The 14,182-nt window shown below is 32.7% G+C and overlaps 2 protein-coding genes across 3 annotated transcripts; one reads left to right on the forward strand and one right to left on the reverse strand.

Annotated features, from left to right (window-relative positions):
• Positions 1-985: 985 nt before the first annotated feature.
• LOC106105613 (deoxyribose-phosphate aldolase) lies at positions 986-4,243 on the forward strand. The gene is made up of 6 exons (XM_013286033.1): positions 986-1,232; positions 1,409-1,617; positions 1,821-1,977; positions 2,702-2,931; positions 3,229-3,375; positions 3,784-4,243. The coding sequence occupies exons 1-6, from the start codon at positions 1,205-1,207 to the stop codon at positions 3,970-3,972; spliced, it is 960 nt and encodes a 319-aa protein (XP_013141487.1). The 5' UTR covers positions 986-1,204; the 3' UTR covers positions 3,973-4,243.
• A 447-nt stretch (positions 4,244-4,690) lies between these two features.
• LOC106105612 lies at positions 4,691-11,565 on the reverse strand. Of its 2 annotated transcripts, none has more exons than XM_013286031.1 (5): positions 11,443-11,565; positions 7,273-8,190; positions 7,116-7,203; positions 6,274-6,433; positions 4,691-5,301 (listed from the first exon to the last, which is right to left on the reverse strand). In XM_013286031.1, the coding sequence occupies exons 1-5, from the start codon at positions 11,461-11,463 to the stop codon at positions 5,226-5,228; spliced, it is 1,263 nt and encodes a 420-aa protein (XP_013141485.1). In that variant the 5' UTR covers positions 11,464-11,565; the 3' UTR covers positions 4,691-5,225. The 2 variants fall into 2 exon arrangements, with proteins under 2 accessions (XP_013141485.1, XP_013141484.1); XM_013286030.1 differs by having other exon boundaries at positions 4,691-5,314.
• Positions 11,566-14,182: the final 2,617 nt, after the last annotated feature.

Here is a 14,182-nt window from a genome sequence, read left to right on the forward strand (position 1 = left end):
ATCAACCAGTACCATTTTTATAAGTGCCTTGATAAGGAGGAACTTCATCCGTATTATGAAGTGCTACGGAAATTCTTAGACTTTTTGTGTACAACACCTCGATTGCATCCGAACTAGACTATAATTTTATCAGCTAATAGTTGTGTGTTATATTAGGGATTATTTCGAAATGTTTGTCGAGAATTGTTCGAGATGAAGAATGTCTTTGGCAAACGAGATAATCTTAAGAGTCTATCTAATATAGTTACCTTCAGCTGAAATATTGTTCCGTTTACTGTGATCTTACGAGAAATTTCCGGTTACCAAAACTTATGAATTGAACAAAATGATAAGTGTGTAGTACAAAGGATACGGTCTTGTAGCTGTCCAATATGTGAACTAATAGCACATTACTAAATGAAACAGGAATTAAGTAAGATTAATTTTATTGCAAATCTTCCAAAACATTGCGTCGAAGCCGGAGTTTTACTTCGGCCCTCGAAATGGGTTCCTGAAATATTTATAGCGCAATCTCCTAAAAACAAACTGATCGGAGATCCCAATAAATCGTGCGGAACGCAACATTCATCATTTGATTAGTGTTCTAGTTGACGGCCAATTTGCGTAAAGGTCTGCGTACCCGTTTCAGCATCTATTTGTTAAGAATAAAGTTTTACAACTTTAAACAAGGATATGTATCGCACGAAATCACTTGCATTAAAAAAAAGATCGATTTAATTTGTCTTTGTTACTTCGGAACCCTTAATTAATTAAGTAAAATACAATTGTACAATGTATTGTTTTTTACAGTCGAGACTGGACTGGACTGCCTTTTCAGTTTTTTTAAGCACTTGGTAATAATTTTGTATTTTTTAATGACATCTTATTGAGTTCCAAAAAAATAAATAGCATTGTTATTTTTTTTTGCCAAAAAGACTATGATCCAAAGCTAGATGGCTAATTGTCAGCAGTGATAAGACTGACAGCTGACAGTTGATATATTGATTGCTGTCAAATCAAATTGAACTATCAAATATTGTTTTTAACAACATAAACAAATTGATAACTGATATGCAAAACCATTTAATAATTGACAATTCAAATGTTTCCTCCGGTTCATATTGAGCGTTGATAAGGAACACATTTTTTTCGTTAGGGTCTTGGCGTCAAGGTTTCGCACACGCAATAAAATAATTTCTGGAATTTTAAGATTAAAGCTTCAAGTATGGTTAGAGATTGTAATAAAACGTTACGTGAGTTTATTTTATCTTTTTAATAATCAAATTACTTCTATTTCTTATCGGACAAAACTACACTAAAATCACCAGTTGTGCTACCTATTTTAATTATTAACTTCTGTTTTGATATATGAATATATTACATTTGTCACATGTTTTAAACATAAATACCATTTATTTTTCAATTTCAGCTTTGAATACCATTCCAGAGGAATTCGTAAACAATGTTTACATCAGTAAAAACTCCTTGGAAAACCAAATTAGATGTATATTAAATGACTATCCCATAGTGGAAAATGATACTATAAAACCATGGCTGTTGCAAGTTATATCTGTAATTGACTTGACTACATTATCTGGAGATGATACCAGGTCTAATGTCATTAGATTGTGTCAGAAGGTTAGTACTTTAAATTCTTTGGTCCTCCTTTTTAAGTGTTTTAGCAGTTTTTAATTATTGTGTTTCTTTTACAAGACAATTAGTACTCAGCATGCAGCATTTATGCTTACTAACTAAATTTGTAGCATTTTTGCTATTATAAATTATTTTTTAACATCTAATTTGATGATTCAAACCTACTATTTTATTTTATTTTTTCATAGGCTGCAAATCCATTAAAATGTGATCTTTTAAATAAATTGGGCATTGATAATAATAAACTCAGAACAGCGGCGGTCTGTGTATACCCTACAAGAGTTCCTGATGCCCATGATATTATCAAACAGATGGGATTGACTGATACCATACAAATAGCATCAGGTACATTTTATTCTTTCATTTTTTTGACTAAGTTATGAATCAGATACATGTCTTTTCAAATATTATGGTGGCTTAAAATCTGTCTCCCCGCATCCCATGGCCTACTATATCTTAAATTGTTTTCTGTATAGCAACTGTCATGAGCTTTTGATCTGCTAAGATTGACAACTACAGTATCTAAGTTAAACGTAGTATGTTGCTTATCTCAAATATAGATTTCAACATCTTCAAAACAACACATAAATGCCATATAAAATTACATAATTGGTTATTATAGTAGGGGAGCCAACAATACTAAATGGGGATTTACTTGAGCGTCGTAGAGACCTATTGGGATGCAAAGCTTAGATGATAAGAAGAAAAAAATGTAATATGATATATACCTTTACATCGGTGGGGGAAGCGGATATAGATTTTTAAATGTGTAAAAAAAAACTGTTGCATGGATATAATAATCTGAAGATTATCTAGAGGGATTTGCCTGATATGACAAAAAAAAGTAAGAAGAACAATTCACCTTAATCTGATCCTGTATCCTTCACGGGCAGCCTTATATATGGTCTTCATGTTTTGTGGAGGTACTTAGCCGGGTACAAAGTATCCCCCTATATATTAATCTGCCGCGCTTTAATAAATCCCGAAATCCCCGCTTCGGCTCCCCTACTATGAAGACTGTTGCCATTTTAATGTCATTACAACTAGTTTTAACCATACTTTTTTCTAGTTGCAACGGGTTTTCCATCAGGACTGTACCCATTGGTCAGTAGACTGCAGGAGATATCAATTGCAATTAGTAAAGGGGCAACTGAAATTGACGTAGTATTGGACCGAAGTCTAGTATTGACTGGCAAATGGGATGATGTTTACAATGAAGTTGTACAAATGAGAAAAGCTTGCGGTGATGCTCACTTAAAAGTTATACTTGGAGTTGGTGAACTTGGTACTTATGAAAATGTTAGTATTACACACACTTTATATCTAAATAATTTTTTATACAAATGTATTTACAGCAGCTTCTTAACCTTTTTTCCTTAAAATGTTTTTTAAAGTAGTTTAAACCTCAAGTCATATTTAAATTGTGATAACTTTGTGGCTTATAAAGTTAGTGAACTAAACATTTTTAAATTTAGAGCAGCTCATGTCATTGGTTGAACCTGTTAAAATAAAATGTTGAAATACATCTGGTTAAAAACATATTAAGACTTTATAGTTATAACTTTATATGTTTATAATCTGTGGCTATTTTCACAGGTATACAAAGCTTCAATGATATCAATGTTAGCTGGCGCTGACTTCATCAAGACGTCGACTGGCAAGGAGGCGGTGAACGCGACGCTGCCGGTGGGGCTGGTGATGTGCCGCGCTATACGGAACTTCTACCAACTGACAGGTGTCAAGGTATTTATATCTATCCAATTTTATAGTTTCTTATAATTAGCCATGAGTAACTCAACAAAAATTGATAATCTACAGTTCAGCTCACGGTTCGCACGAATGATACAGATCAGTGAACTGACTCACAGATCAGTTCAATTTGTAATTGCATCGAGTCCTAGAGCTATAATTCATGTGAGCGAGACACCGAAGAGTTCGTGGCTCGTCGGATCCCATTGTAATAGTACATAATTAAGCTGTGATCTGATAATTTAGTTGTTGATCCACAGCTCAACGGTTCAAGACTAAGTGAGCTGATCTGGCTCAGCTTTGCACATGTCTAGTTGTACTGTAATTTGTCACCAAACAATATTAGAGTTAATTAATGGGGTTTTAGATTATATTTTATTAAAACGCAATTCGTCTATACAGGTTGGTTTAAAGCCGGCAGGTGGTATAAAGACAGCTAGAGACGCGATTAACTGGCTGGTTTTAGTGTACACAGAGTTGGGCCCGGAGTGGATCACACCAGATCTGTTCCGTATCGGCGCGTCTAGTCTGCTCGATGTTGTGGAGAAATGTCTCTGTAATTGTACGAAAGTTACTCCCAAAAGTGAATAGTAATCATTTAAACATTTAATACCTTATGAAATGGTTTAAGAATGTTTTTTTAGAATTACTGTATTACGCATTCCATTACATGAGAGAGAAATACATTTTTGTAACGTACTCATTCCGTTTCACAAAGTTACCGTTTTTATAATTTTTATTTTAAGAAGTATGACTTCTTATCGAGTACTGTGTTGCCATATTATTATTTTTTAGTTTTAAGTAACAATTTTCTACGATTGCATTTTATACCTTTTTGATATTGCGATGTTTTCTGTACAAATGCTTTTTTTTAATAAATATTGTATGCTGATAAGGCTTTTTATTTAATAACCTACTTTACCTGTATACGTTTAAACGCATCGCTATTGCACATTTAACCTTACAATATATGTGTGGTTATTCATAACTCTATGTTTCGTCCCTTGAAATACTTGCAACAAATGTGCATTTCTATGCAAAAAACAGAGACAACAAAAGTTTTTATTTAGTAAAAATAAATGAAAAACACTCGTTATAATTAAACATTTAATTATCCTATCAACATACATCTACGATAAAATAAATTATTTCTTCATCATAACAATGCAAAATATCACCTTATATTTTAACGTTGGCAACATTTAAAAGTTTACAGGCAAAGACAATTGAATAAAGTGCATTGCTTAAAATTAATGTTTATTTATTAGCGATATTTTAGAAGTTTGCTTTAAGAAGCTGTGTCTTTAAATAACCTATTACTAATAAATTAATATTTAACATTTAATAAAATAACAAGCTACAAAACAATTTATTGTTTAACACCTAATATTTTAACGTAAGCGTAGACCCAAAACTTTGTTTAATATATAACACGGTCAAAGCTTTTAACGGCTTAACTTTTAAATCGGGGTTTATCGGCCCTGCTCTAAACTTTCCTCAATTGTACACTCCTACATTTGCTTTACATTTATTTTTTTTTTCTGCAAATAGATTCCATCTGTTTAATACACACGTTATTTATTCAATATGGCGTTTGTAAGATGTGTTTAAAATTAAAATAGATTAATCAAATTAGTTTGCAAATTAAATTCGAACATTACCATTTCTATTCTAACGTTCGAATTTCTTTTGCAAACTATCCTTTAATTTAATACCGGTTGTATTAATTGCTGTTGTTTGTTTATTTCACTATTATTATTCTACAGGCGCTTTCTACTGTTCTTTTTCAACAGGCGTTTCAGCTCGGAAGCCGTGCACTGGGTCAGCGTCGTAGTTGACCACCCTCAATTTGCCGTGCCTGTCCATGTAGCCGTAGTGGCCGCGCACGTGACCGTCATTGTCACGTTCCTCGTATCTAAACTGACGATTTTTACTGAAATAAGTAGTATTATTAATGAAACAATCTTGATTGATCTTGATTGGGGACATAAACCAGAAAGTGTTAAGAATGATTTGGATGGCTACAAAGGAAGAGGAAGACCGAAGAAGTTAAGGATGAATTGTGAAAGAGGATATGCTTAAGAAAGGAGTGGTTTCAGATATGACGGCTGATAGAGATACGTATATGGAAGAGCAGCACATACTGTGCCGACCCTCCATAAGGGATAAGGGCAAGTTGATGATTAACCAATCTTGATTAGGGGCTAACTTACGAGTCAGGTAATAATATCACCACATTTTATATTTGTGTGTAAACAAGGTGCTTAAAAAGTGAGCCGAGTAAAGTATTCCTCACTTACTAGTCATGAGATTGGTTTTTGTTCAATTTAAAGTTAGATAACGCAGCCCAAACTTTCAAACAATCGATACGTTTGTGGTTATCAGATCACTTTACAAGAAAAACTTAAGAAGTCAACCTTTAGGCGTTGGGCGGCGTATCTTAGCTTAAGCTGGATAAAGGTTGAGAAGGAAAACCTTTGATGTACTTAATTTTGTTGTCAAGAATATAAAGACCATGGAATAAATGATGCTGAAGATAATCTACAATAGTACAATTAGTACTTATTTATTTTTTCAATTATCTTTAAAAATAAAAATTTAATTATGCTAATATAGGAGGATAGCGCTTCTAATGCCAACATTTTCATGAAATACATATGTTAAAGTTAGATACTTAGTTATATAAATGTATTTGTTAAAGTTAGAGACTATTAAAGATTTTAATTGTATTACATAATGAACTTACACATTCAGAGCTACTGATCCTACCAGAATGGCGCGCTATTCCAATGCATCTAAATGACATCGACTGCTGTCAGATAAGGACGGGACCTCTACGCCGATGTTCTAGTGTTTTCCGATTTTCTTCTTAACAATACTTAGATACTTTACCCTTTGCCAGTGTCGTATCCGAACTGGTAGCTATGCGGTCCCTTCATGCCGTGCATGCGGAACTCCGTGCGCTCGGCGGGCGCGGGGGGCGGGGGCTGCGACGCGAGCGGCTCCCGTTGCTTCTGCTGGCTGTACTCGCCCGATCCATAATAAGCACTACCTGCATTATATCACCAATTGATCAGTTCCCACGTAATGGTCATTGAATGCAGTACCCGGTTGTGACGTGATACGACTTTCTCTCGACGTTATCGTCGCATTTTATAAAAAGTAAACATTCAAGATAACTAGAGCAGGGAATGTAATAAATTTAATCATCAATGCAGTATTGACTTAGCACAGTCGCTTGAAATTATCCAAGTAGTTTCCGCGATATTAATTTAATTTTTGGGTACAATAATTGAGATCAACATTAGGTATATACCACAGATTAGGACAAGTAAGAATGTTCTGTTAAATTATTTCTGAATGAACGAAAAGCTTTTACTATTTAATTTCCAATCAATTTTCATTAGAAACGTTGTTATGAAAATAGCTTCGCTTATAAAATGCAATCAGCGCAAAAGCACGTTCGGTTTCGTTTGATATACTTTTTGCCGTTAGATAATTGAGGAAATCTTTATTATACAATTGCCTACATATATTACACAGAAACCCATGAGCGTAAAATTAATCACTTTTTTCATTGTGCCTAAAATATCTTAAAATAGAATTGATGTTAGCGAAACTGTCCCAACTTCATATTTTTTTATTACAATGAAACAAAAAAATTAACATGATATTTTCCATATAGTCGCATATCAGAATTTTTGTGGAATAATATGTTTACAAAGTTTACTTACGTTCAGGATATCTTATGTGGCTCGCCGAAGCTTGCTGTTCAGCGGTGGGTAGCTTTATATCCTCCTTGTTGATGTCTGCCAAAGTCTGCTGCAAAGAAATTGAATGAATTTATCTACTTGAAAAATAACGTTTTTCAATACTTGTCTTTTTTATTACCTTTTCATTCAAATTTTCTTTTTGCATCTTCCGTTTCTTTTCAGCTTCTTCAAAAAGATAAACCTTTTTCTCATCCGTCGTTTGGTACTCGTCGTTAGTGCTTAACATCGGATAAAAAGGTTTCTGTGGCTTCGCTTTAGGAATTTCATCATCATTAGAATCCTCGACGTACTTAGATATCGGGATTGGAATCGGTTTAAATCCCTCAGAATATTTCTTGGGGTAAAATCTCGTAGGTATTTTGTGTTTGGATAACGGAGGATTATATGGTAACATTTGTGGTAAGATTAATTTCTCTTTATATAGGCTTTGGAAGTGAGGTAGAAATCGGTTTTGGTCGCCATTGAACGTGAGGCGTTGATGTTCTAAATTTCTATGACCGTTTAATCTTTGAATGGGATTCTTGGCATATTCTAATTCCTCAGCTGGAGAGGTAACTATATAATCATTAGGTGCATCTGGAGCTGGAGGTTGCAATTCAGTAGATGGTGTTGGTACAGATGATTGTTCTTGTTGTAACTCTTTTTGCTGTCTAGTGTTCTTTATTATTTTGAGAGCTTCAGTTTCATTCATCTCGGTTAGTATGATCGGTACAGTATTGGGAGAGTTTTGAGATAAATACGTCATTGGGTACCAATCGCTTTGATCGCTAGAAGGAATCTGTTGATATTGATAATCTGATTGTTTCCCAGTCAACGGCGGTAGCAAATATGTAGCCAGCTTTGGTGCTCCTTCCACTATAACTTGGGCACGCTTTTCCGGTTCGTGAGGAATAACAAATGTTCTGTCTTCAAGGTTCTCGAAGTAGACTGGCTCATGCAATTGTTCAGTAGGGGGACGTACTGAAGTGTTATCTTTTGGTTCTTCATTTTCGATTTCAACTCTTATCCCCGTTACTGATAATACAGCAGTCAGTCCCTTAAAAAGTATAAAGTTTTACAAAGGCAATTCCGACTCACAGTTAATCTTTTTTTTTTAAGAAAATAAAATCAAAACTGTATAAAACAATGTACTTTTTATACCCCCATTAATATTTATATCTGTGTCATATAAAGGCTTAATAACAAATCACTTTTCAAACAGCGCTCGGAAACAGCGTTGTTAAAATACGGACAAAGTCATTTAAAATTGGGCAACAATTCATCAACAGTCGGACGTAATAAATAAATAAAAACCCAAAGTCCATTTTCTATTACATCAATGTCGCGTAATCATCTGACGAAGAAAAGTGTGTCAAAATAAAAAAACCTCTTCATAATGTAAAAAACGAAATGAACCAGTGAGGTTATTGACAACTGTCAAACTATTTTTTTTTACTGGACAATCTAAAAGTAAGTTGGCAAAGTGGGTTAAGCTTTCTTTTATTATTCAATTAGACATTACTTTTTATGTTTAAGTGGATACTGAAAGTAAGTGACCTATAAATATTTAGGGAACCATCCATATCAGAGGCGTTAACTTGGTATAATTTAAAAAGGGTGGTTATTTTATTGATTATATAATTTCATAAATCACCCTTTTACATCTCAACTTTTTTTATAAACTTGTTAATAATAAACAAAAATTATTAAAAAAAAAACTGTTGATAATATTAAAACAAACACGTGCGTAAACTCTCTTTAACTATAAACTTTAATGCTGTTGATCACATAATTCTATTAATCAAGGAACGTTTCGTCCAATGATCAAGGAACTAATAGTTTCTCGCGGAAATGAGACCTGGGTTCCTGCCTCCTCTACCAAACCTGCACTCATTACGTTTTCTACGTAACATCGCCACGTCTAGTACAGGAACAAGAATTAATTTATGTGTTCAACTAAACTAAGTGGAATAATCAAGGAGAAACAAGAATTAAGTAGTTAATATAGCATTTATTTGAGAAAAGTGATAACATTTCAGTGTTTGATTTTCGAACAAATTAATAAGCATAAAAGCTTATACACATATAGACAAAAATGGTGCAGCTTTTTTGCGAATTGTATTTGAATTTTCTTTTCAGGTAAAGCACTAAAACTGATTTCTTAGTATAGTAATTGAAATGTTGTTTTAAGTTGTGCTGTCTCTAATTGAGTTGAATATATCATTTATTATAAAATATAACGGTGCAATATGAATTCACACACGTCCAACAAAAACATGCAATATTCTATAACGATCGTTTTTGTTCAACGTCATATGTCACCAAACCAAAATCTGTTTTTAATATTGAAGCAATGTAAAGCAAAATTTTAAACTGAGTTATTAAATTTTGTTAACTATTATATCTTAATCCATATTTTACACCTATATATTGTATTTATACTAATATTATGTAGAGGAAAGATTTGTATTTTTGTATGTATTGAAAAAACTCAAAAACTACTGGACCGATCCCAAAAAATCTTTCACCATTTAAAAGTTACTTTATCAGCCAGTAACATAGGCCACATTTTTCACTATAATTTAACTTAACTCGGACGAAGTCGCGAGCAACAGCTAGTATAATATAAATAAACAGATAACTCTTCAAGTAAACAGGTAACTGAGTCAATGTCATCTTTTACCGGAGAAACCTAATCCTATTTCGTCGAGAAATGTGATCCTAATCTACTTACGTATCCCGCAAAACTCTATTGACGACAGACGTGTCGTAAATATATAATAAATTCTTACCATATACTCACACAAATTGTAAAAAATAATATCTACATATAGGTAAACCACCTACGTTAACTCTCGTTTTAAATAAAACTAAAGGATATCTTTAAAAATTTTAGATGGATTAAATCAAGTCAATGTACACTACTTTGTATAATTATCATCATTTTTTTTATATCACACCGTCTCCATAGAATATCTGCATTTTACTGAGCTTGCAAAAATCCATCAAACTCTCGGGATTATAATCTCTCAAAGTTTTATTGTGAATAGCGCGAGTTATAATATAAACGATTACAAGATGCGATTGTATTTAAATACAAATACATGTTACTACGCAATGCTGATATTAAATTGTAATATACATCAATATGTACAACACATAAATGTAGACACAATTGTCTGAAATGCAATCAGGAATCAATTTAAAAAAATACAATCGACCAGGTCCGTTTTGTGGTCGGGGTTAACAGCGCGGATATATTTCACTTTCTAGGACTGTCCTAGAAAGTGAGATATTGACCAGCGTCTCCGCCTCAACTGGTGACGGTCGCCATCGATATCTTTATTAGCGTTCAGTAACGCCGCAGAATGCGTATCGATATCCAGTATCGATTTACAAAGTTTAGAATTTGCCCTACAAAGAAACTAGGTCGATGTTAACAGTTTATGTTACCTATTGTAATAAAGTAAATCATTATGGTTGTAATTTGTTTAAATACAAAACTGCACACGACTTATGAAATCCACAATACAATCTTACACATTTTACTCGCGATTTCGGCCATTCATTTCTTTGTAAAGTACTAAACCGTCATGTTGCTGACTATCTCCGGTGATGATCCCATAGGGTTGAGATAATTTATAGTATCCTCAAACCCTATCAGCGTACATATGACAACCATGTACACAACAGTGCCAGAGTTAGACTCTCCGGTAGAATCAGGTATTGATAAGTATAAAGTAGTCGGGGTTCGATTCCGATCAAAACGATCTTTAAAGAGTAAAGTGTCTTTGTTAATTGTTGATTTTAAGTTACCTGTTTATATTTACACGGTTAATTAATCTACATGATTGTGAATTACATAAGACAATAAGAGTACTCGTAAGTTTAAAGAATTGTTTCTTTTTTATCGTACAGTAAACAGAAGTCCATTAAGAAGCCGCGAGAACCTATTTAACTGGCCGTTGTTACAGTTCTTGTGATTGTCGGCTCCGTTCCCGCGATAGAAATGAAAGTGAAACTAATAAGCCATGCCTGTCAATAGACAAGCAATCTCATTTTAATTGTATTCATATTTTTTATTCTTATAAACTCGATCAAATGTAAACAATAAACTGCAAAGGTTGTTAAACTTGCATCCAAACCAAATATAAGAAATTATAGATCAGTAAAACAATAGGTTATTACAGCGAAAGATATAATAATTTAGGGAGTATAAGGATTAGATTAAGTTAAAAAATATTACTAGTTAACTGTATTCTTAAAAAAATGCAAACAGAATCAAAAAAATATTTTTGTATAAACTTACCAATACTAATTTGAACCACATTATTAATAATGTCTAATTTTTTTTATTACGCACTTTTAAAAATTCTAATTAAACACGTCACTATCTAGCAAATATTTTTTTGCAATTAAACGTCGGGCTGTGGCATTGCGCCGGCGTCACCTCTACTTATAATATTATCAATGAAAACGGATTGCTGTTTCGCCTGCATTTTATAGATCGACATCTCACTTCTAACTATACATAAGGCGCTGCACTTGTAGTTGTTTTGGTTTTTTATATCGAGTTAGGTAAGAGTTGCGTTGCTTGATTATAATTTACGTTGATAAATTGCGGTTTTTTTAATTATCTTTGTAATATCCTCTTTTAACGAAAAATCGAATGAAGAAGCAATCAATTTCTAAAATATATTTCAAGTTATTCGTACACCAATAAATATTTAGGATATATTTTGCGTCTTTTTTAGGATTTCAAAGATTATTTTACATTTTTAAAAATTTACTTAGGATGTTCATATTATGATTTTCACTCAGAACCTTTTATTTTGCAACACGATCAATGGTTAAAGATTGTCTCTTCTTTTTTAATCCGACATTTTAGTTTTCTTAAATGTTTTAATTATGGCATCTATGTACGGTTTGTATAAAATGACCTTTATTTCTTTAAATACAAAATCATAATAATGAAAATACAATATTTTTAAACAATTTTCTGTATCCATTATGTACCATCACAGCTTAAGATTCGGGTAAGGAGTGTTTTAATTCCTTTTGAACCCGTTTTTCGGCACCTGCTTGCCAAATTACATTTCATAAATGAAAACCGATTTACTCTATCGATATCATCATCAGTCTGTATCAGGATTCAGCATACACAATGCCTGATACCTTGCTAGGTACTCAGAATCGTAAGTCGTGTAAGTCGTCAGCTTACATGCGTCCCCACTGAGGAGGGATACCTTGCTAGGTACTCAGAATCGTAAGTCGTGTAAGTCGTCAGCTTACATGCGTCCCCACTGAGGAGGTACAGGGTGCTTTAAATTAGGCAATCCCCTTGTTTTTACTTTTAAGTCGACGGATTGTACACGCGGAATATCTGCAAATTATTCTATTTATGTATAAGATGCGTAAAATGATAATATTTATATTATAAAGGTAATTATTTCCGTGATAGTAAGAATCGCAGTAGAATGCAAATAAGATTTGTTTATGTTTACACTTTGGTGATCATTGATTTTTAAAAATACAATGACATAAAAGCGTTATATTATAATAGATACCGTGTTTCGTATAATTAGGAATTCGCTCGTTTATCTTGTTTAATTTCCTTTTATTATGTGATCCTATAGTAAATAACAAGACAAAACAAGAAGAAAAAAATGTTTCATGAAAAACTATTGAGTAGTACGGACTTAAATAATACGAGATAAGTCTTTCTTTAGGAAGATGTTAAGAATGTATGTTAAACCCTTAAAAGTTCAAAAGATAAAAGTGTAACGTGGAATAGAACCGACGACCGAGAATTGATTAGTCTTGGTTATTGCAGAAAAGTTAATAAGCAAAGAGATTTTTTTAAACTAATGGAATCATAATGAGGTTGCGATTTTTAAGACCTTGTCTTGTGTTACTACATTTTGTCAAACCTAGTTTTTCTATATTGATAAATGTTTCATTGTTCTGTATTTGTTTTTGTAAGCGTTTGTACTAGGCTATAAACGTGTAATGAAAAACTACTTGAACACCGTTTTATATGCGACCAGTAAAGCCTGCAATCTTAATAAAAGCAAGATAAAATCAGAAGTTAGTTTACTTCGAGTCACTCGTACGATGTCACTCGCATTCCTTCATCCATCCAATCACAATTTATAGGTTATAAAATAAGTCAGCCGAGTTGGACGAGTACAACAAATCCTTACAAATAATGGATGTAATAAATTAAATATTTGTATCTTCACCTTTTCAAGAACATTGTCGACAAGAAGACCAAAAATATTTAAATTTGCCAAGAACTTGGTGCAGCTAGATATGGGACAGTAAATTAAAAAAATGCGTGTATGTCAATTAACTGTAGTTTGTTAGAATGTAGAAATGATATTGTAAAAAAAAAACATTTGTCTACATGGAAATTGAATCGTTTGGGTGATATATTACACATCAAATGGAATCAAGTGCAATAAAATGTAACATTTTCAATACTTCTTTGTTATGAACAAACATTTGATCAATTTTTTCAAACTGAATCCATTGAACTTTATGTAATTGCCTGTCGAATTGAATTGTTCTGAAGTCGACAACTCTATTTATTTTTGAGACATTCAAGAGTAAAAAGTTGTTGCAAAGTTTTTCCAAGGTTTTTTAAACTATAAAACAAAAAGCAGTTGCGATAACCTAAAAATTTCATTATGCAATAATTGTGCGTAAAATAAAATGAGTCGATAGAATTTTTTTTGGAGTTTCGAAGCAAGACGATTTTTTTTTCAGAACGAACAAACTAGAACAGTTCACGTTGTTGTCGTGAAATGACTTTTGCATTACCATAATACCATTCCAAATTACCAGATGTCTTACCAACATGTTGAATACTAAAGGCTATGAAACATAAACTAAGAAATTAAGCATGAGGCGTAAAACACTTTAAACACAAAGTAATCCAATTAGAATTTAAAAAAAGAATGTAGAAAAAAAATTAAAACAAAGCGTTTTATTGATCACTTTATTGGATATTACCGGTACAGAACTATTTGACCAATTTAAAATGCATT

Source organism: Papilio polytes, unplaced genomic scaffold (genome assembly GCF_000836215.1).
Source record: "Papilio polytes unplaced genomic scaffold, Ppol_1.0 DF822845.1, whole genome shotgun sequence".
NCBI lineage: Eukaryota > Metazoa > Arthropoda > Insecta > Lepidoptera > Papilionidae > Papilio > Papilio polytes.

Excerpts from the sequence above, each read along its gene's own strand:
- LOC106105613 (XM_013286033.1), top strand. The coding sequence starts at position 1,205 with ATGGTTAGAGATTGTAATAAAACGTTAC. Across the intron at positions 1,978-2,701 it reads TACCATACAAATAGCATCAG|TTGCAACGGGTTTTCCATCA; the intron begins GTACATTTTATT and ends ACTTTTTTCTAG. Across the intron at positions 3,376-3,783 it reads ACCAACTGACAGGTGTCAAG|GTTGGTTTAAAGCCGGCAGG; the intron begins GTATTTATATCT and ends TCGTCTATACAG.
- LOC106105612 (XM_013286030.1), bottom strand. The coding sequence starts at position 11,463 with ATGTGGTTCAAATTAGTATTG. Across the intron at positions 8,191-11,442 it reads TGTGGTTCAAATTAGTATTG|GGACTGACTGCTGTATTATC; the intron begins GTAAGTTTATAC and ends ATACTTTTTAAG. Across the intron at positions 6,434-7,115 it reads CCACATAAGATATCCTGAAC|GTAGTGCTTATTATGGATCG; the intron begins GTAAGTAAACTT and ends GATATAATGCAG.